Below are 25,868 nucleotides of genomic sequence, written 5' to 3'. Positions count from 1 at the left end.
TTATCACTGTCAGAAATGTAATGCTACCTCCTAAATGGGAGAAACTTAAATGAGAACACATTTTTGTATGTAGTATGTGCCTCATGAATGAGGCATACTCCATATATCTGGAAACTGCTCTGCCAGATGACTATAAAGCATTGCATTAAATGTGTTTTTTAACACATTTACAGGCCTCCCAAACTTTTTGTAGAACACATTTTGAGTTATACTATCACACTGAGATATACTATTTTATTTGTACGCAAGGCATCTCTACCATACGGGTCATGTATTTATGTGAAGTGAAATTTCTGTGCCTCTAGCGAAATGGAATTATAAAAAAATAAAAATTATTTCCCAAACACCCCCACGACTTCCTTTGGCCTGACAAACAGACAGTCACGCCCCAAACTCACATCACTGGTTAAGCCAATGTTGCCTTGTCGGCTGGATCGTATTTACCATTTAACAATGTAAATAAATGCTTAACCCTCTGGGGTCTGAGGGTGTTTTGGGCCCTGGAGAAATTTTGACATTTGTGCTTTTTTCAGTTACTTTAAAACACATTAATGGCTAAAGTCTGATAACACTGTATTCAGCACAAACTGGGCTACAATAATATGTGAGCAACATGTGTGTACATGTTTGTATTTTTGAAAAAATAAAGTTTATGCATGGTTTCTGAAAAAACAATTTTTTCAATAAGTCATTGAAATAAGGTCATATAACACATACTAATCATTTGTCCTCAAGCCTTTTGAGAACTGGATCTTGTAGCCTAGAGTTCTCTTACGAGAGGTTCTCTCGTATTGCGTAAGCTAGCTTACGCTATGGGAAAGATTCATCTTTTCTGAGATATTGAAGCCAAAAAATGATCCTTAATTTTGTATCCATTGTCAACGCAGTGCAGCAGCTGCATACCTTGAGCGGGCTAGCTAGCGAGCTCATTGGTTGCTCTGCGGCAACTGCTGCAGCCTATAGACGAACTTGAGTGAACTTGCGTCCAATGACGACGCCAGCGCCGTCACTGTATCAAAGCCCGCCAGAATGGGCGTGGCTAGAGTGCATATAAGCGTAAGTTCGTAGGCTGGAACCCTGATTTTCATCTATTCAGCGAAGCTCTTCGCATCTCTGAACTGCAGAAGCCGCGTCGCCGTTCGAGGGACATCTAGCAAGCTTGGACAGCGCTCGAAGAAGCTGGCCGTCTTCGCCACCTTCAGCCATCCTGTGAGCTACACCATCCGGCGACGTATCCTTTTTAGAGCAAGCTAGTTCCTCAGCGAACTTCACAAAAAGAACAACAAGCGTCTTTTTTAAGATGCCTCGCACCACCTGTGCCTCATGCCGCGCCCCTCTCAGCGCCGGAGACCGCCACCTCATCTGCGCTCTCTGCCTGGGACTGGAACATGCAGAGCTCGCCCTCGCTGACGGCGGATGCGACCTCTGCGAGGAGCTTCCGATGTCGACCCTGCGGGCTCGACTCGAAGCACTCAAAACCGAAGCCGCCGCGCCGCCTTTCGTTTCGCCACGCAGAAAGAAGCGCCGTTCCCAAAGGCTGCCGGAACCGGTGTTAGAAGCGACTATCTCGCCGGAGCCTCTCCCTCGAGCCTCGCTTTCACCCTCCCCGCCCCCCCGGGACGCGCAGTTGCCGCCAAGCGGCCGTATTGTTGCCATCTTGGATGACGAGGCGGAGGATAAGGGCTGCTGTTCCATCATGGCTTCGGACAGCGAGGAGTGGTCAGGCTCCCAAGCCTCCTCCTCGGCCCAGGAATCCAGCAGGACCCACGCCGGAGTCGAGGAAGAACTAACGCGCCTCCTCACACAGGCCGTCGACCGCCTCGGGCTCGAGTGGTCACCGCCCTCTGAGCAGGCTCCCAACAGACTCGACGGCTGCTTTCTTCAGAGCCGTCGCCACGTGGCGCCCGCGGCCCGGGCCGCTCCCTTCCTGCCGGAACTCCACGCCGAGCTCTTCCATCCCCCCGGTCGAGGATTCGGTAGCAGCACACCTTTGCCCGCCCTCCGCGAGATGGCGGTCTAAGCCAGTGCTCCCGTCTAAGGCCTGCAGAACTACTTCCGCCTGTGTTGGTCGCGCCTGTGCCGCCGCCGGCCAAGCCGCATCTGCTCTGCATTCCATGGCCGTTTTACAGATCCTCCAAGCGGACCTTCTTCGAGAGTGGGATGAGAAAGGCAGGCACCCAGAGGCTGTTTCAGATCTAAGTAGCGTGACAGATCTCGCCCTTCGCGCCACCAAAGCTGCAGCTCAAGCCCTAGGGAACTGCATGGCCGCGCTGACTGTGACCGAGAGACACCTATGGCTAACGCTAGCCGACATGGGAGAAGCTGAACGCTCCACGTTCCTCAACGCGCCGCTCTCTCCGTCCGGTCTCTTCGGTTCCGCGGTGAGTGGCATTGTTGACCGTTTCTCGGAAGTCCAGAAAGCCACCCAAGCCATGAATCTCTTCCTGCCTCGTCGCGCTAGCTCCTCTGCAGGCCGCCCACGTGACCAGCCTCCTGCACGAGCCTCTTCACAGCGCCCAGCTCAGGAAAACCAGACTTCTCAGCATCAACAGGGCGGCCGCCCTAGAACGCGCTCAGACAGCCGCCGCAGACCGCCACCCCCCCGCGGGCCTCGGCCTAAGATTGCGCTGAAACCTGAGCAACCGAAGTCCTCCTAGCTTTGTTGAGAAAACGACGGCTCAGTCCCGCCGCGGCCGGACCACAGTCAAAGCTTCGCCCCCTGTCAGTCCCCTTCTCTCAGGCTACTGCAGTGGTGGATTCAGCAGCCAACAAGCTGGTGATACTGCCCGCTTGCCTGCACTCAAATGCCGTTTTAACGGCGACCCAAAGAAATCTTGTAAAAAGCAAACATGCCTTATGTGTACAAAATGTGCCCACAATCCCCTACACACAAGCATTACACTTCCCGTGTCCCTATCAGAGCCCACTCACATAAAGCAGGCACAGCCAGCTCGAGTGTTAGAGTCAATAAACGCGCCCACGAATCCGTGCGCGCGCCCCTTCTCTGCCCGCTTTGTCACACGGCCAGCAAACACCTCTCTGTATGTAAGTCCCATGCCCGTGACTATGCTTGCGCATCACTTCACAGATGTGACTCTTTCCCCATTCACCTCAATTGGGAAGTCACTCACAGAACAGCCTGTCCCTGCTGTCTGCGAGCAGTCATGCATAAGCACAGTAAGCACGCTCACACATTCTGTTCAGCTCGCTGTGTGCGGCAATCAGGGCGACTTGGCCATTCACCCTCTAACGTTACGCTTCAAAGCGTGGAAAGCTATCCCAGGGATATCCAAATGGGTGTTAAGCACAATAAAACAGGGCTATTTGCTACAGTTCAATCGCCGCCCTCCCCGCATCAGAGCGCGGCTCGAAACTACTGTGAACATGGAAGCAGCCTGCATGCTTCGTTCAGAAATAGCAAACCTTCTGTGCAAAAGGGCCATAGAGAGAGTGCCACCTTCTCTGAGCGAGTCAGGGTTTTACAGCCGTTATTTTCTTGTCCCCAAGAAAGACGGCGGCCTCAGACCAATATTAGATCTCAGGGTTTTGAACAAGGTGCTCGCAAAAAGACCGTTCAAAATGCTTACAATCAGGAAACTCCTCGCGCATGTGCCTAGGGAGACTGGTTTATTTCTCTTGATCTGAAAGATGCCTACTTTCAGATTCAGATAAATCCCGTCACAGGCCATTCTTGAGATTCAGCCTTGACGGCCAGGTTTATCAATACACCATCCTTCCGTTCGGCCTGTCTTTAGCACCCCGTACTTTCACGAAGTGCATGGATGCGGCGCTCGCACCCCTGCGGAGTCAGGGCTTGCGAATTCTGAACTATTTGGATGATTGGCTAATTTTAGCACAGTCACATACGGAGCTTCTGTCTCACAGGACAGTTCTCCTCAGTCATCTGAACAGTTTGGGTCTTGCAGTCAATTGGACCAAGAGCTCACTACAGCCCAGTCAGGCAATTTCCTTCCTTGGAACTAGAACTAGACTCCATGGTGATGACGGCTCGCTTATCTACACAGTGCGCGCGCCGTGTTCAGCGACTAGCCGCGTCCTTTCAGGTGAACAGCCTCACGCCTCTGAAAAAATTTCAGAGAATGCTAGGTTACATGACCTCAGCCGCAGCAGTGCTTCAGCTGGGTTTACTGTGCATGCGCCTGCTTCAGCATTGGCTAAACACCCGCGTGTCTCGCCGGGCTTGGGCCACGGGCCGCCAGCCGATCAGAGTGACTCAGACCTGTATCTCAGCTCTGCATCCCTGGGCAGTGGCCGAATGGTATCAGCGGGGAGTGACGATGGGAGCTGTATCTCGCCGAAAAGTCATCTCGACAGACGCGTCCAACACGGGTTGGGGCGCAGTCTGCGAGGGCTCTCCGGTTTTTGGCCTATGGTCAGTTCAGGAAAAGCTCCTTCACATAAATTGTCTGGAAATGATAGCGGTCGAGTACGCGCTCGTGCGCTTCCTCCCGGTCATTCAGGGTCACCACGTCCTGGTCCGTTCAGACAACAGATCTGTGGTATCCTATCTAAACCGTCAGGGCGGTGTCAGATCCAGGAACCTCTTCCATCTGACAAAACGCATACTGAGTTGGTCCCAGTGCCACCTGCGCTCGCTGAGGGTGACGCACATGCCAGGCCACCTGAACGATGGCCCAGACAGACTGTCCAGAGACAATATTTCCCCAGGGGAATGGTCCCTGCACGCTCAAACACTCCAGAAGTTATGGAGCATATTCGGCAGAGCAGAGATAGACCTCTTTGCGTCAGAAGAGAACTCTCACTGCCCAGTATTTTTCTCGAAAAGCGAGGATGCGCTGGCCCAGGACTGGCCCAACCGCCCGCTTTACGCCTTCCCTCCCATCTCGCTATTGCCACAGGTAATGCAGAGGATCAGGGAAACCCCGCACTGGGAGAATCAGACATGGTTCCCGGAGCTTACGCAGCTGTCACTGACAGCCCCGTGGCCCATTCCAGTGAGAGCAGATCTCCTCTCTCAAGCTCGTGGCACGATCTGGCATCCCCACCCAGAGAGCTGGGCGCTGCACGCGTGGGTGATCAACGACTACCCGTCGCTTTGCCAGAAGGAGTAATAAACACTATCATACACGCTAGAGCCCCTTCCACGAGAAGACTCTATGCGTCCAAATGGTCTGTGTTTTCAAAATGGTGCACCGACAGAGACCTGGACCCACGGACATGTGGGGTGTCGTCGCTGCTCGTGTTCTTACAAGAGCTGCTGGATAAGGGCAGATCCCATCCACGCTCAAAATGTACGTGGCGGCCGTCGCAGCGTTCGCTGAACCCCTGCACGGCCAGTCACTGGGAAAAACGAGCTGGTCATCCGCTTCCTCAGGGGAGCTAGAAGGATGAACCCTCCGCGCCCCCCATCGGTTCCTATCTGGGATCTTTCCGTAGTTCTCGAAGCTATGAAAGCCCCCCCTTTCGAACCGCTTCAATCCGTGGATTTGAAATACCTTTCACTCAAAACCGTTTTTCTAACTGCTCTGTCATCAGTTAAACGTGTGGGAGACCGTCACGCGCTGTCTGTCAGCGCTGCGTGTCTTGAGTTTGGACCAAGTGACTCCAAGGTCATTTTAAAGCCTAGACACGGCTATGTTCACAAGGTGATCGGTACTCCTTTCAGAGCACAAATCATTTCCCTATCGGCGCTGCCAGCATCCGATAGCGAACGCGACGCCAATCTCCTTTGCCCAGTCAGAGCACTGAGATTGTATACTACTCGCTCCGCCTCTTTCAGACGCTCTGGGCAGCTTTTCGTTTCGTTCGGAGGGCGCACCAAAGGTTTCGCCACCTCGAGACAGACACTGTCTAGATGGATAGTGGACGCTATTGCTGCCGCGTACGCGTCAAAAGACCTGCCATGCCCGTTGGGCATTAGGGCTCACTCCACTAGAGGCATGGCCTCCTCGTGGGCATGGTCCAGCGGGATTTCCATTCACGACATATGTGTGGCAGTGGGCTGGGCTTCCCCCTCCACCTTTGTCAGATTTTACAATCTGGAAGTGCCCGCCCTGCAGGCAAAGCTACTAGCGGTTTAATACGCTACAGCTCCCCTGGTGAGCTGCACTGACGGGACACATTCCACACAGACCGGCACTGCCGCTCTGTCTTTCCCTTCCCACTAGGTGCTTATGTATTACACACACACTGGCCCGCACTCTTGCCGGCCAAATATTATTCCCCCACTCACAAGGGCTCCCCCGCCTGTCATTGGACGCAAGTTCACTCAAGTTCGTCTATAGGCTGCAGCAGTTGCCGCAGAGCAACCAATGAGCTCGCTAACTAGCTTGCTCAAGGTATGCAGCTGCTGCACTGCGTTGACAATGGATACAAAATTAAGGATAATTTTTTGGCTTCAATATCTCAGAAAAGATTAATTTTTCCCGTAGCGTAAGCTAGCTTACGCAATACTCGTTCCCTCTTCTAGAGAGAACCGAGGTTACGTTAGGTAACCGATTCGTTTTTGCTACAAAATGATGTGAAAACCATCCTGATCACTCATTCATACAAAACAATATAGTAATTGAACTTTTGTAAGACACTTTTAGTGTTATAAATGTAATATGCAAGGAAATCAAGTTTTAAGTTAAAAGAAGTAATCTGACTGTACATTTTCTTTACATAAAGACTTTACTTAATTTTAGACCTACACTACCGTTTAAAATAAGTCTCTATCTATATATATATAATGAAAAATATAGAAGCCTCAGTGAACTCAAATGATATCCACACAACAAACTAACAAAAACTATGCATGTAACCACAGGGTGAAAGCTGTAGTTACAACCACACAACTTTGCGATGCTGTTTGTGAATGTTTGTTGGAACTACGGTTTCTATACCTACATTTTTGCAAAATTATTTTTATTTGGCTCATTGTACGTATCATTGCAATTTCCTGGAGAAATAAACACTGCACTACAATTACTTTTATTCATTTTTTACATAAATCAAAAGTAATGGCAGACTCATATACACATCCTTTTCACCATGATCCTCACAGAAATCTTTCTTCTGACATCTAAACACTTTTACTATAGAACATGACTGACTTCACTATTATATAGAGTGTTACACCACCAAACAGTTGATATTTACCTCGAAACTGCCGCAATATGTATAATGAACTATGTAATTTTGTTTTGCAAATATGTCACTGACAGGACCTAATCATGTAATTTTCATGAGAATAAACATAGTTTGTAGTTTTCATTACCCCAAAGAACTACAGAATGCATTGTTTTGCTTTGTTTTAAAAAAGGAATGATTAAACATTGTCTCCCAGTAGTGTTACTGCCATTAGTACACCCATGTAGCCTACAATTATTGTCTTTTACAGTAACACAATGCATGCAGGGTGATTTGTAGACAAACAGCAGTGCCTGTGAAGAGCAGCGTAGAACAGAAAGACTGAAGTGTTTTTGCTTTGGTGTCAGTGAAATTCTCTGATAGTTTATCTACAGTGAAAGTCTGTAGTTACTTAGCACGCAGAGGTCAGAGGGCAGGCAACAGTTACACCAGCTGGCCTGCCTCAACTTCACGTTCTTGGCTGCTAATTAAGACCAGAGGTGGTGAAAATAGTGCTTTTTTGGCAATGGAGAGATACAGGACAGGATGGATTCATTAATTCAGTAGATTAATTTAATAGATAATTGAAAGTAAAGGGACCTTTTGCATTTTGTTACAGTCAAAACAAGAAGTTAAATGTTGAGGATTCAAGTTGTGCTCAATCAACAGGGTTGGGAGGGTTACTTTAGAAATGTATCCCACTACAGATTACAGAATACATGCTGTAAAATGTAATTTGTATCATATTCCGTTAGATTACGCAAGGTCAGTAATGTAATCTAAATACTTTGGATTATTTATTCAGCACTGGTAGATTTTTTCACTTGTTTTGACTATAAAAACAAGACAAAATACACATGATAAAAATACATTCTCTGAAAAACTGAAATATCTTCTGCAGTGTTGTTTCTAAAACAAGATCAAATTGATCTTGTTTTAAGGATTTTTAGGTAGTTTTACAGGAAAATAATACAAAAATGATTATCAAGAATATGATTTTTGCCCTAATATCAAAGATCTTACTAGAAAAAAAGAAATTATGATCCAATGTGAATTTTCTTGATAAAAATATGATGGTGTCTGGTAACATGTGCATGTAAAATTATTAGAAATAGCATTTTATCTTTATCTGACAATTTACACAAGGTTTATTTCTATTTCTTCTGCTCCAAACTTACTTCAATCTTACTTCTCTGTCTGCTCGTATGAATGTAACACATCATAAGAAAGTGTTTCACCGCTGTTCAAATAAACTTTGGATCACATAATTTATATGGATAAATGTTTTCCATCTGAAAGGACTAAATATTAAATGAAACAAATGACAATAAAATGCAAAGTAATCTCTAATCAAAATACTTTTTGAATGCAACTGTATTGTAATTACCAATTATTTAAACTGTAACTGTAGTGGAATACAGTTACTTATATTTAGTATTTTAAATACGTATTCCCATTACATGTATTCCGTTACTCCGAGAGAGAGAGAGAGAGAAAGAGAGAGAGAGAGAGAGAATAAACTGCAGTTACAGTAAGGCACTTACAATGGAATTGAATGGGACCAGTCCATTGTTTCAAAAGTATAACCACAAAATGTAAAAACATTTTACAGTACATACATGATAACATACATTTAATGTGATACTGAAAGAACTACATGCTTCATTGTGGCAATGAAGTTGTAATACTCTAAATAACTTTACATGGATTAGTAATGTTAGTAAGTGATTTTATCACACTAAATCCATTTTAACACATACAATGTTTATGTCTTGAAGTTAAATGTTAAAATATTTACAAAAAGATTCCATTTGTTAACATTAGTTAATGCATAAGGTATCATGAACTAACAATGAACAATATATTGTTTTAAGCATTTATTAATATTTGTTCATTTTTGTTGATTAAAACACAATTGTTCACTGTTAGTTCATAGTGCATTAACTAATCTTAACATATATAACTTTCGCTTTTAAAAATGTGTGCGTTGCAGAACGCTGCTCATGCTCAAGCTAGGGCTTGATCAACCATGGCTGGGTCGCTAGGGCGATATTGGAAAGACCCAAAACACCCTATGACCCCGGGAAACCATCATCACTGATGATCTTTTTATCCGGGTTCAATACAAGTTAAGCTCAATCGACAGCATTTGTGACATAATGTTGATTAAAACAAAAAATTATTTTGACTCGTCCCTTTTTTAAAAAAGAAAAGCACAAATGGAGGTTACAGTGAGGCACTTACATGGGGGCCAGTATTTGGAGAGTTTACATACAGAAATGTGAAGATTATAATTTTATAAAAGCACGTAGGCCTACAGGAATTCTTCTGATAAAACTTGTGCATTATTTGAGCTGTAATGTTGTTCAAATAGTTGTTTTTAAAGTCATTTTAGGATTTGTTGAAATAGCATCGTCATGGCAACAAAGTTCTAAAATTGGCTTTAACTTTACACAGAAATTGGCTATAACTTTAAACAGTGAACATTTTAACATTTACAGATTTGATTTTTAAAAAGAAAAGGAGGGACATGTCAAAATTCAGTTTTGTGGTCATTAATATAGTCACAAATACTGTTGATTAAGCTTCCGTTGTATTGAACCCGGAATATCCCTTTAATGTTTACAGACTGGCCCCATTCACTTCCATTGTACGTGTCTTTCAGAAACTAAATTTTTTTTATATATAAATTAGCATATTTCAATTATCTTTGTTGTTATCAACATTGTGCCTTAAATGCTGTTAATGTAGGAATACAAATAGACACAAATGAGACAATTATTGACATACAACTAAGAATATACATATTCTTGTTTATTTATCATAAAAATATTTTTATGATAAATATTTAAGGGAATATTGAGATATCTAGCTGTTGATTACACACTTTGGCTAATCTGAGCACCGTTTGAAATGTTGTGCATGTTCTAACACCGAACACACATGTAGATTTTTGCCCATTACCCTGATTTTGCATTGCATGTAAACACCTTGACTGGCGCTCATACCGGCTTATCCAATGTGCTCAAATGTTGGGCGCATGACTGTTTGCGCTTTGACCTTAAAAGCAGAGAATAATCTGATGATTCAAGGCTCATGTAACCGCAGGTTTCTTGCATTGTCAGATTGTTGGTGTTTATCAGCGTACTGTTGTGCATTTAACGTGCTCATTTTTTTTAGATCTCCTGAAACGCTCCTCATACAAAATATGAGAAGCAGAAAAGTCAAGCAAAGGTCTCAATTTAATCTTATTACTGTCTAGATGAAACGGTTTCAAAGAAATCACATTTGTCATCTATCTTACATTGGTGTACTTCCTGATAATTCTTAAAGCTTGTGGAAAATCTGCTTGGACCACAGCAGGGGCGTGTCTAGGGGGAGGCTGGGGGAGGCAGTGCCTCTCCTAGGATAAACTGCCTCCCCTGAGAATTTGAGAAATAATCTGTCCATCTGTTGTTTTGAGTGTAGCCCCGAATGTATTTTGAATAGTTGACTGACAAATATGAAACCGGACAAAAGCCTATGAAAACCCCCGAAATCATAAGTTGCCTTATTTCATTGTGCTTTGGCTTTGCACATACTGCATACAGCCTGTAAAAATAGACATAGGCATAATCTAGCCTATAGAATAAGTTCCTTTGCTGTAGGTACCCTATGGGTGACTCCGTTTCTTCCTCTCTGTTGAATATGCAGCAGGTAGGGGAGGAGCTTGCACAGTCGTTGACATCAACTAACGTTACTTAGTGGCGAGTTAACGGCAATTAGCAGGAAAGACAGCAAAAATTAAGCAAATGAGGCTTTGGAGATTTTTCCGAAAGAAGTCAGTGGGTAAGAATTCACATTTGTTTTTGTCCTTAAAGTCTTAAGATCATCATCTAGCTGGCTTTAACTCACAGTAGGCTAAACCTCAAGAGTTGTAGCCTCTAACCTCCTTGTTTGGATTGACACAGCTTGGTAGCTCCGAATTAACGCAGTCGCTTCTCCCGCAGGAGACCGTGGTTCGAGCCCTGTTCGGAGTGTACTTTTCTTGTTTATCAGGTGTTGTTTTCGCTAAGGATAACCAATAAGCATTAACATAAAATGTATGTGTGACTTGTTTTGTGATATTAGTTTGTAGTAAATATACACTTTGATTTGATTAAATGGTTTTTTAGAGTGTAGAAAAGATGAGCAACAGACTGAGGAGCAGCAGCAGCAGCTGTGCCAGAATCAGGCATGGAAACTGATAACAATAAATAAGTCACTTTACTTTCTAAAGTTAAAAAGAAAGTTAAAAGTGAAACATTGTTTATCTCAATGATCCTAATGAAAGGATTTTGACAGATGAATTATTCTCATAGAGATGATGAGAATTATATACAGTTCGATGCCATAGTGTGTCAATGAACTTAGACTGAAGTCATTCATGTATTGCTTTAACTTAGGATCTTATACATCATTTTGACTATTTATGTCAAAAAATATAAATTATTTATATTCAATATTTTTTTACCTCACTTTACTCACTATAATATAACTCTTTTGTGATGACTTTATGTTAATGTACATGAACATTCAAGAATCATGATAGATATTAGGGCAATCCCACTGATCTGCTCTTCTTCATATGTAGCACTTGATGAATTAGTTGTTGAAGCTGATTTGCAATAAGTTATGTGCTGTATCTGTTCTTTTGCATCACAGATGATTCAGGGAGGAGAGAGGATGTTGAGGATAGTACTAGAGTGGAAGATTTAGGAACTGTAGAAACAGGCCCAGCCAGAGCAAAACTCAAAGAATACCCTCTCACCAGCTTTGGACTACAGATAAGTGGTTGCTAGTGTGAAAATAAAATTGTCTGGGCTAAGCCCCGGATGTCCTTCAATGCTGGAAACGCCTCTGCATCTGATGATAAATTACAATTTAAAAGTGGATTGTTTTGTGCATATTTTTCCATCGCTAGCAGATGAGTGAGGTCTGACACAACAAAAATCCAGTTTAAGCCCTATAGTCTAATAGGGGCCCTGTGCCTATCTCTGGGTTCCTGGCTTAGAAAAAGATATGCACTAAAACAGATTGTGTGTAGTATAGCTTAATTTTGCGCCGATTTTTTCAATTGTTTATGTTGCCCCCCCCAAACAAGCCAAATGCCCCCCCAAACATGATATCCTGGTAACCCCTCTGGACCACAGTGTTTCTTGAGGCTGCAAAATATACAGGATACTATGAGTGCTTTAGCTCTGTGTCGTTTTACATTAAAAGAGTTGCATTGCTCTAACAGCAGATAGAGTACAAGCCCTCATTTTCTTGAGTGAAAACAGATGCCGTGTGGTTAAGGTGATGATGGTGAACTCTACCTTGTAACGCACACGTTTATTTACTCTGGCTTATCTGAGGACCAAACTTTGGTAAAAACAAAAAAGGAAAAAAGTATGATAAATCGATAAAAACCCTCACATTCATTCAAGACTTTTGTAATTCATTCTGGTGTAGGATTATATCCTGAACAATGGCCCTTAAAGTGTCCTTTAATGGAAGAGCATGCAAAAATATGACTATAGCAGTCTCTAACACATAAATTAGATTAGCAAAGAAAGAAACTCCACTAGCTACTGGCACTAGATTGTGACCAAAAGCAGCTTTCTTCCAGTTCTTTCCTCTGCTTAACAACGGGAAGTAATTAAGGCAAATTACTCTCAGGTCAGACAGTCACTTGATAAGTTTACATGAACTGTGAGGTGAGAGGTCACAGCCGCTGAAGCTGTACAGTTCAGAGAATACTTACCGACTTATCACAGCATTCTTCAAATAATAGTGAAGAAAAAATATATATTATTAGCAATGACAGGATATTAACAAAACCTGTATGCTAACATCTTTCACAATTTGGGTCACATTTCTTACTCCACATTCACTGTGTGTGTTTTCTAAGAAGTAGTCTATCTAGTTTTTATTTTCTCTGTAACCTGCAATTGCCTCAGAGTTTCCAGTAATCACACAGTCCTTTATATACACAGTTTAGGAAGTTTTCAAGGGCAGCTTATATGTGTACGACTATATTACTGTAACTATAGTAACCATAAACGGACATTCGGCTAAAAATCCACCCGCTTTTTAACTTTAAGGATACTGGAAACATAAGAGGGCACTATGATTTTTTTTAAAAGATACACAGCAACAATGCAAAACTGCATCACACAAATAATGATTATTATAAATCTTGCTTAGTTTAAAATAGAGTGTTAAATAAACACGTTAAGCTCAATAAACAGCATTTGTAGCATAATGTTGATTACCACAGATAATATTTTTGATTCGACTCTCATTTGTATATATATATATAAATGCTTTTAGAGTGATAAAATCAGGGTTAACCAGCATTATGTCATCTGTGAAGTTGTAATATTCTATATAACTTTACATAGATAAGTAAGGTTATTAAGCAATCTTATAATACTGAATCCATTTGAACACATACAATGTTTAAGTCTCGACGCTATACTTTTGAAACTGTCTATTTTAACGTTTATGGACTGGCCACATTCACTTCCAATGTAAGTCCCTTTCCAAAACTGTGATTTCTGTAACCTGCAATTGCCTCAGTTTCCAGTAACCATACAGTATATGCACAGTTTATAGAGTTTTCAAGAACAGCTTAAATGTGTATGACTATATTACTGTAACTTTAATAGCTATAAACTGACATTTAGCTAAACAATTCACCTGTTTCAGGGCACTGGAATCATTTGAGGGCACTGTATTTGATATTTAAAATAGGCATGAAGACACAGAAACATGTAAAGACAGCAACAATGTAAAACTGCATAGTAAAAACAACGATTATAATAAGACAGACTTTGCTTGAATAGTCTAATAAATATTCAAATTTAAATTTAAAACCACTTTGTGATTTGAAGAGCACTACATGATTAAATCAAGTAAAATTGGAAGAGGCTTTACACTGATATGATATAAACTATATATGTAATATATTATATTGCATTTATAAAACATCACTATATTATGATGTATTTCTTTCCATAATTATTGAAATATTTAAGTCCCATACACAGTTGACATTTTTTGCCTGTTAGCTGTTTTGAAACAGTTTATATTGTATATAGTCAGAAAACTGACCATAAACACAAATTCAACTTGATTTTTAACTGTCTTACATGAAACATGTTACATTTCTTTGGGATCCTAGAAACATCATACTTATACCTAAAAATTATAAATAAATAAATTGCAAAGTTAAGACTCCTGCCAGTTCTTTACTTTGTTATGTTCTACAGTATTTTTCCCAAGTTGTTTATTTATTTATTTTGCTGAGATCCAACTAATTCCCAGCAGAAGCACTATCATTAATATAGTACAAACAGTAATAATCAACTTTATAAACAAGTGAATGTCTACTTAGTAAAAACAGAGCATATCAACTTGAATAATCTCATGCCAACTTGGATTTGTTTCAGTCAGGGAAACTTTAAAGAACCTTACATCAGATTAAAATAAGAGACCAATTTCGAAATTGCTGTTATTTTTTTCAAAGACAGCACTGGAGTCTCAGAAACCCCAAATATAAAACAAGAATAAAGAGTCACGCATGTACGTTGTTTATTTGGTTTTACTCAATGTTAGTTTTCACCCAAAGTGTTAAAATGACCAAAACCCGTAAATATGTTACTAGATAGGATTCACATGATTATAACATTACCGTAGAAAGACACGTGGGCCTAAACATTTTTTAAAGGAAACTAAGAATATAATTTCGAAATCACTATTATTATTTTTACAGATATAGCTAAACGTGAGGAGTTAATAGTAGCACGCGCTCTCAAGATACAGCGCAAGACAGTTTGGCGATGCAGCGCGCACACGACAAACCAGCATCACGAGCTGCCATTCTTAACTAAACCCAACATACCTACCTAGATTGACAAAACTCATCACCATATCCGCGTCGTTGAGAAAGTCGGTGTCGTGCGCGGTGGCCAAAGGCGGGCTCTGGCTCGTCAGGGACGCCGCGCGGTACGGCTGCTGAGGCGCGCGGGAGTATCCTTGTGGAACGGCAGACGCGCTTTTACGCGGTTTCCCCGCGAGCGCCTTTCCGAGGAGCGCTTCCTCCTCCCCGGTCGTCATCGCGTTGTACAGGTCCAACATGAAAAGAGGTGCCGATGATGTTTGTTTGCCCGGAGAGAAGGGCCTGGGACGGTGCGGCAAGCCCAGGATGGAGAGGATTTCTCTCTGGATTTCTCGCCGCTCGTGGTTACGCAACCGCCGGTAAATAAAACTGGAATGCACATGGTTGTCTCCTAAACCGCACTGAACGCTGTGAAGAAACCCCAGACAGCTCCATACAAGTCCAAATGTTGGCACTCTCATTTTCATCTCTCAGAATGATGCTTTTACCAAGCGTGTGCTGGGTTGATGGAGGTGCTCTCCATGGTGCACCATTCAAAGTAGCTTTCGGTTGTTGTTGTTTTGTTCTGTTTCTTTGCAAAATTCGCTCCGTTGTCCTGGGTTTGAATCTTTAAGGGGCGTTTCCTAATTATAAAGTAGTTATTCCTCCCAAATTTAAAACAAACTCATTTTAGACTCTACAGTGATGCTCAAGTCAACTCTTGAGCGTCTATCATCCATAAGTTGCTGTGACATTGTTAGGCAACATTTTCACTCTTTTCACTTCAATGAATGGCTGTATGCAAATAATTATGTCCAAATAGCATATAAAAGTAGACTCTTCACCTGTATATGGCACCAATGATGCCTGGGTATAGAGGTGCACACCCTCAAGAGTCAGTGCGTGAACTACCTCAAGTTGTGAATGCACCAACAGAAGACTACATCCTTGAAAAAGTGTTGAAATCAGCAGTCCGTCCCACTATCCGGAGGGTTTGCAACCTCTAGCGGGCGTATATATAAAACAACATTGACCTGGGGCATGAATGCAACCTTACCATGAAATGAGAGACACTTGATATACGAGAACTTTCGTGATAACTCAAAGGAAAAGCACCTGCCAGCTTTATTTCAAAGTTGCTCAGTCCTTTGGATAATAGCTATCATGACAATTGAGTGCACTGCTATGCCAAGTAGGTGCCTGCTATGGATGGTAGTGCAGATAATGTGGAAAAATAGGCAACATTCTGTAACTTCTAAAAGGGAAAACCACTCCAATTGTGAATTGTGCAATCGGAATGCCTTGAAGCCATTTGATAGGCGCTATGGCTTCAAGGTACACCAGTCAAAAGTGGCAACACATATTATTTACGTTTCTCATTATCTTAAAACAAATTCTTTTGAAATAGGATTATAAAGGGGTTAATTAATGACTGACAACTCATTTATAAATGCATTATAAATCAATGATATGCGGTTACAACAACATGCATAAAAAAGACTTTCAAAATAGTGAACCATTTTACATTATAAATGCGTAATAACACTTATTTACATTTATTCATATATATATATATATATATATATATATATATATATATATATATATATATATATATATATATATATATATTATGAGTGCATGGTTACATGCTCATGGAAAAGATGTGTTTTAAGCCATTTTTTTTTTTTTTCCAAGACAGTTTATTCCACCAACGTGTTACAATGAAACCAATATTCAACAATATTAACGTATGAAAATGTACCTTAATGTAAAGTGGACACATTTATTAAACAGTTGTCAACATTAGAAACATGTACATAACATTTCAGTATGGTTTGATAGTCATCAGGCTTTATGAGAGTGAATTTGTGTAAAGTGGGACAGTTAAGCTTGATCCCCATTATATCCATTTGTATTTCCTTAAATGTTTAAAAATTACTACTAAAGTAAATCACTTTTTAAGTCAATGATGTTACATCGGGATGTATGGCAGAGATAATTTCACCACTACCAGTAGGAAAAGTAATATTAAAGAAAATTACATAAAGTTTGAGGTAAATCTTGTAAACGTCATATAAAAGTAACCATTGACTTAATGTTTGTAGATGTTACATATAATGATTTATGATGCGAAAGTGTATCAGAAAATTTAGAAAGTAATTCCAAATAATTTCTAGATATTTTATATAAAATTATGTTTCCTCTATCCCACTTTACCAGATGCATACAGGGAAAGTGGGATGGGTTTATACTGGTAAAGTGGGACATCAGCTTTAACTTTATTATTAACTTACATAACATTAATAATGATCAAATGACAGTTTAGTGCAGTTCAGAACTAGTGTCCCACTTTACTAGTACTTCCTGAAAAAAAAATCAATTTTGTCACAAGAGGGTCTTTAAAGGTTATTCTTGCCACTATTTAGCATTTTTGCTTTTGATTGAGGTAGGAGACATCCTAAGCTTTCCATAAAGGTGCAGTATAATCTCAGGTTATATGGCATGTGGCTCATAATTAAAAAGGCCTAGGAAATGTAAATTCCCAAAAGTGTCCCACTTTACCCATGTTCACCACATATACATTTTACTGCATTGATACGTTATTCATGAATTAGGGCATTTGTGTGTGTGTGTGTGTGTGTGTGTGTGTGTGTGTGTGTGTGTGTGTGTGTGTGTGTGTGTGTTTGTGTAAATATGAAATCTGATGCCCCATTAATAAGGCATTCATAACAAATTAAGCAATGTAGGTTCAAAGGTTTACCATTTGTAAGTATTAGATTAAATGTGCCCCTTTTCTGCCTGTTGCTGCACAACTGCATATAAACTATTTATTATGCATTTGTAAATGAATTATTAGTCATTAATAAACCTCTTTATAAACCCTTAACAAAGGGAATGCTAATGTCGTGTTACAAGCATATGCTTAAATGCTTAACATTTCATAAACAATTATAAAATGTAATTACTTTGTAAAATAACATTTTAATTTGAAATATAAATAAAAGAAAAAGCAGCCAATGTGCAGAGCTAGACAAAAGGAGGCTTTAAAGAAGCTCAAATATAGGGTATGTTTGATTTGTGCTCACTACATAATTCCTATGTGTCCAATTGTGTAATAGTCTTAATACTATTATTCAAAAAGACCTATTATTAAAACAGAAATGTAAATGTACTATTACAGTATTTTCATTATTCTAATGTGGAAAATAGTAATAATAAAAAATGAGCAGTTGTGTCCAATGTATTAACTAGTAGAACAAAGATCAGAACAAATTCACTGAATTTCAAATCCACTATCATGACATTAAAACATTTGAGATTATTTCCAATTAAGACCAAAGCTGAGTTTGGAATTATATACTGCCATTCTGCTCTTACTGATTCTGCCGTTTATAGCAAGAAGCCGTATATATCCATATATAGCTCAGCTAACAGAGGAATGGAAAAGAGCAACAGCGACATCTAGGACTGGCTCTGACACTGCATTTGCAACAGAGGAGTATTTTATTAGTAAATGCTTTTTTTTTTTTTTTTTAAGACAATAAAAATATTGTTGTTGTTGAATGCTGATAACACTTTACGCTGAAAATTCAGATAATGCTTATTTTTTCATGTGTCTTTCATAATAAAGATCATTCACCACTCAACAAAACTTAACACCAAAACCACCTTGATGGCCCTATTGTTGCATTATTAATCATGTATAGGATCATTTGTATTATTACTTGCAGTCATGAGTTTTACCTAACCATATTTAAAACATACCCTGTCTTCCTTTTATGTCAATCACTTCAATGCAACCAATTCATCAACATAAATTATCAATCTGATATTCTTAGAATTTCTTAACTATAAAATTAAATCAATATCAGTTAATGTTTTATGCAATAATATGTTAAATTAGAATATGGAGAAATATGTCCGCTATAACTACAACAACAAAATAATTATTCTTTAAGAGTCACTAACAATTTTTGTCACTTTTGGTGGTACATAATACTTCCACTATGGGAAATGAAGGAACAACAAGCAATTTAATAAAAAAAAAAGGTTTTAATTAATATTATCAAAAGTCAATAATACACAAAAAGTTTTCACTGCAAAAATAAAAAAGCGCTCTGACAGGGGTGATATCAGTTCTTATAAATAACAAAAAATGATACATTTATAGGAAGGTATGCTATTACACGGTACTATACACCTTTCAGCACCCAAAAGTAAAAGACAAAATGGATTTCAGATATGTTTTGTATAGTTTTGAGGTGCCATTCATGATAATTTGTTGTAGAAACAGACAGATTAAGGTAAAAGGTAAATTAATTCAATTTACTCATTTAATATTTAATATAGTTTAATACACAATTACAATGGTAATCCGAAGTGAAATGCAGAATTCTCACTGTTATGGAAAGCCTAAATGTCTGAATGGAATTTTAAATTGCTTTCCAGGCCTGAAAAAGTCATGGACATTCCTTTTGAATATATATATTGGTTTTAATTTCCCTTAACTCTAAAATGTTATTTTAGATTGTGTGTGTGTGTGTGTGTGTGTGTGTGTGTGTGTGTGTGTGTGTGTGTGTGTGTGTGTGTAATCTTGTTAAAATAAAAAAAAATCCTTTATCCTATAATTATAAATGAATGGAAAAGTCATGAATATTCATTGGTAAAAAGGTGTGAGAACCTTGGTAGTAATAGTTAAAGGGTCAAGAGTTATTATTGAACTCTGAGAGACACTAACATTGGAAAATAAGGCATGAAGTGCTGCAGACGAGGACAACTTGCATGAAAAGTTTGTGGAGCATCACGGTTTACATTTAAGATGTAGAAGCAAATCTGACAAAAATGCAGACCACAAATGCAAAATGAACAATCCGGCATCATAAATATAACGAGATGATTGGCAGTGGATGGTCAAAGCCACTTGGTGGAGTAAGAGAGACGGGAAATAAGCTGAAGTCTGGGTTAAATTTCAACTGGAAGCTTTTCAAAATTGTTATTTTCATTTCTTCTTGTCAAACAGAGTGAATAAATCATGGAACATCTCAGCTTATGACACAGAAAAGCAAGTGTTGAATTTAAGGAACTGATGTTCATCCAAAAATTTTAATTGTCATCATTTACTCACCCTAATAATGGAAAAATGTTAGTGGCTTCAAACACAGATATATCATATGGCTTCAGAAAACTTGGTATATAGTACACGAATCGAATGTGCTACTTTTGTGAAACCTATATGGTGCTTGTTTTGTCAATTTGTGACAAAGTGCCCATTTACTTTCATTATAACAAAAAAGTAGCTAGAACGTTTTTCAACATTTCTCCTTTTTTGTTCTACAGGAGAAAGTAACTCATGTGGGTTTGGAGCAACATGAAGTTGACTAAATGATGAAAGACTTTTCTTTTTTGGGTGAAATATCCCTTTAAGACATGGACAATCGTGGTGTTATTGTAGGCAACATCATCGTATTATAAACACTTTAAGAGGTACTTCATGTGTCCATGAGTGAAAGACATTCTTGGAACATGTGATCATCCTGAGATTGGCTGTTACTTTTGTCTTTCATTCACTGAGCAACACCACATCCTGACTGTGTGCATTTCAGCCAAAGCTTTTTCAATAGTTTGGCCCTTTACTGAAAGGATCTCTTCGCAACATGGCACTGTAGCACATGGAAGGATGGCACACGCCTGGTTGACCGGGCTCGCCAGGGTACCCTCTCTTCCCTTCCTCGCCGTTATGACCGGGTGGGCCTGGCTTCCCTGGGTGACCTGTTTTGCCAACCCCAGCCAGACCCATTGGACCTAGAACAAAACAATGTCAAAGTGATATTATGACTAAAGAAACAAAACCTGCAGACTGTTAAGGGATAAATAATGTATAACAATTTAAGATCATTTTAAACAAGCAGTCAGTCATCTGTACATCATTATGTTTGAATACACTATGTATTAACCCCTTATACCCTGGTGCAGTTTTGGGCAGCCATCTGCAATTTTTCACACTAAAATTTAAAAGCTCACCATTCACACATACTAATTGTGAACTTATTGCAATAAAAGACTCCAATTATTCATAAATTATAGTTTATGTTTACAATCTTATGATAAACATATTTTGTTGCTTTGAAAAGTCTCATTTAATTCCACTAGATGGCAGCAAGCACTAATATATATATATATATATATATATATATATATATATATATATATATATAGTATATATTATTATTTTTCTCTCTCTATCGCATTCCATCACAATAAAATAATATCTGAAATGTAGATGGCGCTCTAACACATTTTAGCCCTTACCGATATTCAGTACATAGACATTCAGTCTAATTTTCAGTTCATACACCACCCTTGTGAATATCTCGGCCTCTGAGTGGACTAGAAGCTCACTAGAAATTAGAAAGCTGAGGACCTCTACTTTGCAATGATATATAGCATTTTTCATCAATAGTCGAAAACATATTTGTCTGATGATTTGTTTAGCATGCTTTTCCTGCTAGATGGATTTTGTTCTGGACATCTAAGATATAAAATTCAGCAAAGCAAGGTCACAGACAAGTAAAAATTGTTTTATAAAACCGCACAAGGTAAAAGCAGATATAAAGTTTTTGGCTACTTGGGGCTTAAAGCAGCAACTATCAGAGCATAAAAGATACGTTTGTTTTTGATGACAGGGTGGAGGGCGGGGCCGGGTCGTGATTCTACACACCTGGTCCCTTATCAGGCTTATCAAGCCTCCGAGAGGGATAAAGGCCGACTGCGGATGGTGGAGGGAGAGAGAGAGATAGTTTATGGGCAGCTGTCTGTCATGTGTGTGTTTGTGTCTTTTGTTTTAAGTTTTACATTAAAATATAATTTATATTGTCAAGCCGGTTCTCGCCTCCTCTTTTCCATTAATCCCTTTACACAGGTGCCGAAACCCGGGCTCCACAGGCTGCCCCTGTATCGTATACCGGTAATGGAAAGGATGTGTCATTATACTTGAATTACTTCAATTATTAATGAAAAATAAATAAATGTCCTATATTATAATTTGTTTAAGTGCTGCATCTCCACACCTGGTGGTCCAGGCTCTCCTGGCTCTCCAATTTCTGAACGTCCTTGATTTCCTTTTTCACCCCTTTCTCCTGGATCACCTAGAAAGAGCCAGAAGATTTCATTTTGTGCACTTCAATGTTTCACACTTTGGACAAAGAGTATGGGGAGCATAACATGTAACTTAAAAGAAAACCAGTGTAAAATCCTTCTTTGGATGGTCCAAAACCATCAACACTCTATCCATAATTCCTACTAAAGAGGAATGGGAAATGTAAGGGATTTGAATTCAATGTAAGTAAATAAATGCAGTTTTAATTGAATTCATTGCCCTTAGAATGATCTATCTCAGATTTTATGGAGTCAATTCCATGCCACATATATTTGCAAAAATATAAAGTATTGCAAAAGAAAATAAAGTTTTGCAAAAGAAAAAAAGTATTGAGCAAAAACAAAAAAAAAATTTCAAACAAAAATTAAGTATCACAAAAGTAAAATAAAGAATCGAGAAAAAAAAAGAAAGTTTTGCAAACAAAAATAATTGCAAAATTTAAATAAAATATAGCAAAAACCAAGATATAATTAATTGCAAAGATCAATGACTGTTGTAAAAGAAACTAAATAACTTTTATCCTTTTTTATCTCTGCAACAGACTTTTAGGCAGCAATGATTTTGCCACACATCTTTTTCTTTGCGATGCCTACTAATTATTTTGCAACACTCCTTTTAATCTACATTTCCATCAAGTGTGAGCTCATGATACCGTTTTGCCTTTGCGCTTCACTTTTCTGTGCGTTTCACTTTATGGCACTGTTTTGACGTGGGGGTGGAGTCAGGGGATTGGGGCATGTACAATGGGCTGAGAAATGCCTCCCTGTAAGTTACATCATTAGCTTGAGACACGGATAAATCATCATGGCCGAGCAAAACGGTATCATTATTTTTGTTTGCAAAACTTTCTTTTTTTTCTCGATACTTTATTTTACTGTTGTGGTACTTTTGAAATTTTCTTTTGCTCAATCCTTTTTTTCTTTTGCAAAACCTAATATTTTTGCAAGTATATGTGGCATGGAATTGACTCCATAAGATTTCACCATAGCAGATATATCAGTGCAGAAATAGATTTAACACAATTCCTGCAATAAGGCGTGGTTACACAGACTTTTTAAAGACATTTTAAAAGAAAATGATTAGTCCTAGTGTAACTACTGTCTATGTAATGCGATCTATCAAAATGAAGTCGCAATGCGCGGTTTCTGGAAAAACTTGAAATTTTGTCAAAACCTTTTTGCTATCTCAGGTTTCAAATTGTGTCAATGTTATCTTAAAAGTTGTTTTTATCCTCTATAAATTATATTTGTCAAATTGCTTCAGCTGCTGTCAATTCAGACGGGAGCACTGCATGTCTTACCTCAGGAAAGTTATTGAATGTCCATAGTTAGGTAGCTGAAAAAATTTACCGTAGCGAAGAGCAAATTGATCAAATTTAAAATACCATCACTGTCTGAGATACACAGTGACAATACATGCGGAGTGGATACAGCTCATTTCAGAGCAAGGATGTAACCACATATTCAGGATTATAATAAAATCAGTTTATTATGAATATTGGGGAGAATATTTCCCCAAATTGAATGTACTTTCTACAAATAAAAAGCACATTAAAATCATTATGTTATACATGATATTGCTTCATTTTATATCGTCAGCCAAATCATCACGATTCTATTGTGAATATTCAATATATCACCCAGCCCTAATGGGGAGTGCCAAAAGCGAGTGAAACGGTGTTGTAATGAGACAAGGTTTTTAAGGTGAATTTTAAATTGAGGTTTTAATGAGTCAAATGTAACTCTCTAACCTAAACCTAACAAGTAGTGTCCTAAAAGAAAATTAGAGGTAAATAAAACAGACTTCCTTACCCTTAATCAATGCCTACACCAAACTGATAGTGTCCTAAAAGTAGGGTGACCATACATCCTCTTTTTCCCCAGACATGTCCTCTTTTTTGGACCTTAAAAAAAGCGTCCAGCCAGGATTTCTAAATTTGCACATATTTCCAGGATTTGGCTTTAGTTGTATTATGATGTGCATCTGGTCTAATACTTCATTGTGTGCGTGCGCATATTTGCATTGCTTTAACACTTCTTTGTAAGTCTCGCATTCTCGTACAACAATTGGTCGATTCTAAGAGGCCTTTAGCAACGATTGGCCAAATTCCTGCCTGTCAATCTCTCTGCGAACGCGAGAAGCGCTGTTGTGTTCGGCATCAAACAGTTGCTTGACAGTAGCAGCAAATGACAGCTGAGTGGAAACAATGCACAACGAAAGTGCAAATTTACAGAAAATTTGCACAAATAATCCCCATGCTTTCGTCCAGGTCGAGATCCACATGTAAAGCTGGCACTTCTGTGTCAGTTTCTAATAAAGGTGCAAGTTATTTCGAAGCACACATTAGCTCTGCGAAGCATAAAGGGGCAGCAAAATGTGAAAAGGTTGCTTCATTTCCATGGGCATTCAAAATAATAGTAATAGTAAATGAAGGTATACTCATGGCATCAAATATTTTATTTTAATACATGGACATTTCAAAAGAATATTGGAAATTTGTATTTATTTATATATATTTATTTTATGCTAATAGAGTGTCTTTTTCCCTGTAGAGTTTGCATTCATACCAACACTGTTTTGAACCCTATTATTCCATTGTATCTGTAATAAAAGTGTAAAAAGTATAGTTTTTCAAATATTTTTTTTAAAGTAAAAGTGTTTCAATATCATAACATTGCAGTGTGTGAGAAATAGTGCAAAAAATAAATGTTTATGAAAGTCATATTCAGCCATTGAAGTCATGATTTCAGTGAAAGTGAATAAAACGCAAATATCAGTTTGCAAAAATATAGTTATAGTAACTCATATTTACAATTGTTTATGTTCACACATGTACTTCTGTTGTTATTTTGGCAAGCTCCACATGACAGGAAATCAGAGAGAGAGAGTTGGTGTATTACCACTCCACACTTTGGTATTGGCAAGAGAGCGAGATCTCAGCAAAACTGCATGTGTGACACCTTTGGCCAAAACGAGTTGTTTTAAGTCTGCTAGTGTGGCACCAGCTTAACAGTGACGTTGATTGACAGCAGGAAGTGATGTTCTGTCGTGCATTTAGACGCATGCTCTTCTCACTCCTCTGTTCCACAAATCGTCCTGCTTTCCAGTCGAATTGCAAAGCAAAATGCAAAACAGAAGTGTCCCCCGCTGATAATATACATAGGATACTGGACAGATGCAATCTTCGTTTATCAAAATAAAAAAAAATTATATTAGGTAGGAATAGTCTGGAACTCCTTGTACTAGAGGCGAAAACCTTATCATGAGACCAAGCAGTCATTTGGCTAAATGGATTTATTCACTGACTAACAAAATCTCAGTACTTACAGTATTAGGTGAATGGATTAAGATATCAAATAAATTATGTGACATATTTATTTTATTTATCAAAACATTAAAAGCACGTAACCTAATAAAACCCAATAAATCCTGAAATAAATAATAATCGTGAAATGTATATATATGACACAGTATACAATACTGAGTTATGATAACATGCAATAACATTACCTTTCATGCCAGGGACACCAGGCTGTCCAGATAAACCCTGTTGTCCCTGGAGCCCATTAGATCCAGATAACCCTGGGAATCCACGAGAGCCTTGCGGACCTGGTGGCCCTGAGGGTCCTGGAGGTCCCGTCCTTGTATGGCAGTGCTCACAGCTTCTGTGATGATTGTGTTGACTACTCAGTAGAAGTGTGGGAATTTCAGCTGTATTCCAAATATACAATCAGA

General features: G+C 39.3%; 2 protein-coding genes across 3 annotated transcripts in view; both read right to left on the bottom strand.

Annotated features, from left to right (window-relative positions):
• The window catches only part of LOC127660469 (bone morphogenetic protein 5-like), a 56,657-nt gene extending 40,791 nt beyond the window's left edge, over window positions 1-15,866 (bottom strand). The window contains exon 1 of the mRNA XM_052150729.1: window positions 15,003-15,866. Coding sequence (XP_052006689.1) covers window positions 15,003-15,462 — 460 coding nt within the window. The 5' untranslated portion in view covers window positions 15,463-15,866. The remainder of the gene's footprint in view (window positions 1-15,002) is intronic.
• A 3,629-nt stretch (window positions 15,867-19,495) lies between these two features.
• LOC127660463 (collagen alpha-1(XXI) chain-like) overlaps window positions 19,496-25,868 on the bottom strand; it is a 155,569-nt gene continuing 149,196 nt past the window's right edge. For both annotated transcript variants that reach the window (XM_052150713.1, XM_052150714.1), the window contains exons 28-30: window positions 25,644-25,844; window positions 22,045-22,122; window positions 19,496-20,779 (exon numbers count right to left, since the gene is read on the bottom strand). In XM_052150713.1, the coding sequence (XP_052006673.1) occupies window positions 20,592-20,779; window positions 22,045-22,122; window positions 25,644-25,844 (467 nt within the window). In that variant the 3' untranslated portion in view covers window positions 19,496-20,591. The remainder of the gene's footprint in view (window positions 20,780-22,044; window positions 22,123-25,643; window positions 25,845-25,868) is intronic.

The sequence above is a fragment of the Xyrauchen texanus genome, chromosome 20, assembly GCF_025860055.1.
Source record: "Xyrauchen texanus isolate HMW12.3.18 chromosome 20, RBS_HiC_50CHRs, whole genome shotgun sequence".
NCBI lineage: Eukaryota > Metazoa > Chordata > Actinopteri > Cypriniformes > Catostomidae > Xyrauchen > Xyrauchen texanus.
Note: the sequence above shows the minus strand (reverse complement) of the source record. Positions and strands in the feature narration are given on the sequence as shown.